Source organism: Lipotes vexillifer, unplaced genomic scaffold (assembly GCF_000442215.2).
Source record: "Lipotes vexillifer unplaced genomic scaffold, Lipotes_vexillifer_v1.1 scaffold469, whole genome shotgun sequence".
Classification (NCBI taxonomy): domain Eukaryota; kingdom Metazoa; phylum Chordata; class Mammalia; order Artiodactyla; family Lipotidae; genus Lipotes; species Lipotes vexillifer.
In genome coordinates this window covers 3,025,109-3,028,024 of record NW_006788006.1, presented here as the reverse complement: position 1 = coordinate 3,028,024, position 2,916 = coordinate 3,025,109, and the positions used below count along the sequence as shown (strand labels likewise).

Sequence of the window (2,916 nt, the reverse complement as noted above, 5' to 3'; positions counted from 1 at the left end):
AATGATAGGGAAAGAGGCATCCAGAGGGGAGTCTGGGCCAGGGTCACAAGCCCTTGTTCCTAATCATCTTCTCCCTGCACCCCAATGGTGTTTTCTTTTCAGGCGTTACAATCTCAGAGATGGAGAACTTGACTTCCTAATCTCTGACTTCTCCCTCCAGCCACCCCTTCCCTACTTCAGTGGAAAACCACAACAGCCAAGAGAGCCCAGAGACAGGCTCCACCCGCCACCCTAGCACCCCTGGTTCAGAGGCAGGTTGCATAACCCCCTCAAATTCAGGGGCAACCTCCACCATGCAGCCCACCTCCTCACAAGCAGAGACAGTCACCCACTCCAGCTCCGGCTCTCCCAGTTCAGAGCACACCCTCACCTCCCACTCTAGCCCCCTGAGTTCCATCTCCTTGACCACCCTGCATCGGAGCCCCACTCAACCCAATCCCAGCACGGTGCCTTCCTCCGTGTCCTCGGCCACCACTGACGGGACATCCGTGGCCTCTGACCTTGGTGAGTATTGGGACATTTGGGCAGATGGGGGATGGTTGCGGATACCAGGGTGCAGTTCTGAGATTGGCCACAAGGGGGAGACACAGTCCTAAGAATATGCTGGGAAGGGCCTCTTCTCCCACCCCAGCCTCACCTAAACCTCTTCAGACCTTCATTCCAAGCACGTTTTATTAAGCACCTATCCTGTGTCGGGCCCTGTGAGATACAGTTATGTTGGGAGACAGGTTATAAGTAAATTACATATTTGTTTATAAAAGAACAAACTAGAGCAGGATAAGGGATTGGAACGCAAATGCAAAGGTTTTGAAATTTTTAAAGACTATTCAGCCAAGGTCTTGGTTTGAAGGAGGCGAAGGAGGGAACCACGCAGGTAGTTGGGGGGAGAACAGCCCAGGCAGTGAGCACAGCAAGTGCAAAGGCCCTGAGGTAGGACTGCGCCTGGTGCATCTGAAGAAGAGCGAGATGGCTGGAATGGGCCGAGTGGGGGTACTAGTGGGGGGCAGTGAGGGTGAGGAATTTGCAGGGTGTGATCATACAGGGCCCCAGGGGTCCAATAGAGGCCAAGCATTTTCAGAGGGTCTAGAAATATCTGTCATTCAAAATAATACATAGTCTCCAAAACATGCAAAGAAATGTGCAAACACGAAGCATAATAACATTTTGCTTAAAGTCACAGGACATAAACCATCTTCACAAAGTGTCAAATTTTGCACGTATCCTCAGAAAGTCGCTGCATTTGGGAACAGAGTTCTAGGTTGGATTATATTTTTCACTTTGCAAGAACTCCCAGAAGTGGCCAACAATGGCTGTGGAAACACAGTGAACAAAATTGATTGCTTGTAGACAAGTATATTCAAAAGAAAAAGAAAAGAAAAGAAAAACAAAAGTAAAAGGATAAAAATGTGCTTGAAAAAATGGTTACAGCAGAGACTGGAGAGGGAATTAAGCACAGCTTCCTGAGAGGGGACTTAAAAGGCACTGGGCCCTGGTGGGTGTCTCAGCCTTAGAAGGGATGGGGTCTAGGGCTGACTCAGAGCTCCCCTCCAGGTGACACTGGAGCCCCCGAGTTGCACAGGAACCCAGGTGTGGTGGTGGCCATGTGTCTGATGGTGTCTGTTTTGCTCACCTGTTGTGTGATAACGGCCGTGAGGTGCTGCCACAAAGGCATGTCTGAGTTCCAGAAGCTGGATGAGGTATCCACAGGGTTGGGGGGAGGCTAGGCTGGGGGGATTGCCCTCCCAAGCAGGGCAGGCCCCTGCTGCAAAGCCCACTGGTGCCTGAACAACATCTTGTGTGTGTTCCTCCTTCAGGGGCTTGTGAGCCGTAGGTCATCCTCTGCCTATCACACACTGGAGTGATCCTCAAGAGGCTGGGATGGGGGGCTTGGATGGGGCTGGGGTGTCTGGAGAGGGGCAAGGCTTGTGGGAATGAAGCCCCTGCTGTTCCTCTGAGGCATCCTGAATCATGGATTCATTTGACAAACATTCTTGAGTGCGTACTATGTGCTGGGGTTACAGTGGGGACCATTTCTCCACCCTTACGGAGCCAACAGTCTCAAGGGGAAAGACTGACAACAGCCAGGGGATCAGGTGACATAATTTCAGATGGCTGAGGGCCAGAAAGTCACAGATTGGGGTTGTGGCTGGATCCCAGGGTCCCATGTGTCCAGGTTTGCAGAGAGGGTAGGGAGGTCTCTCTGGAAGGTGCAGCACGTGGCTTGTGGGATCTTAGTTCCCTGACCAGGGATTGAACCCGGGCCTTCTGCAGTGAGAACGCAGAGTCCTAACCACTGGACCGCCCAGGGAAGCCCCTGGAAGGTGATATTTGTGCCAAGACCTGAAAGGGCGAAGGAGCCACCCTGGGGAAAACCAGTTAAGGTGTCCCAGGAAGCAGGCACGGCAAGTACAAAGGCCCTGTGGTAGGAAAAACTAGGGGTGTTTGGTAAACAACAAAGAGGTGAGCAGGGTCAGAGCTGGGTGAGGGACGGATCTGTGGGGCACCAGGTGGGCTATGGGAAGAAGTGTGTTTTAGCCAGAACACCATGGGGGGGTCTCCAGCCAGCAAGTTCCAGAATCCCACCGGTCTTCTTTCAAGTCTTTAGGAGGGCAGATCAGCAGGGGTAACCAGGAGGCAGGGACAGCCTGTGCAAACGCTTAGACATTGGAAAGGGCCAGAAGCATGCAGATAACAGGGAGTCAAAATGCCCTCCCCTCCTCGACTCCCATTGTCTCAGTCCTGTTTCCCAGGGTCTGAGCATGGGCGTCCACTCTCTTCCCTCCCATTGTACAGGATGGAAAACTGAGTTTGGGAAGGGGCAGGCCTGGGACTGGGGACCCTGGTGGGTCTGTGGGTTCTTCCTTCTACCCACTCCACCCCCAGGGACTTTCCAGGCTTCTCTAGCAGATTGGGACA

The 2,916-nt window shown here is 52.8% G+C and overlaps 1 protein-coding gene across 1 annotated transcript in view; it reads left to right on the top strand.

The window, feature by feature from the left end:
- The window catches only part of CIST1 (colon, intestine and stomach enriched 1), a 4,011-nt gene extending 2,149 nt beyond the window's left edge, over positions 1 to 1,862 (top strand). Inside the window, exons 2-4 of the mRNA XM_007461107.1 lie at positions 181 to 504; positions 1,552 to 1,697; positions 1,815 to 1,862. Coding sequence (XP_007461169.1) covers positions 181 to 504; positions 1,552 to 1,697; positions 1,815 to 1,862 — 518 coding nt within the window. The remainder of the gene's footprint in view (positions 1 to 180; positions 505 to 1,551; positions 1,698 to 1,814) is intronic.
- The last annotated feature ends 1,054 nt before the right edge of the window (positions 1,863 to 2,916 follow it).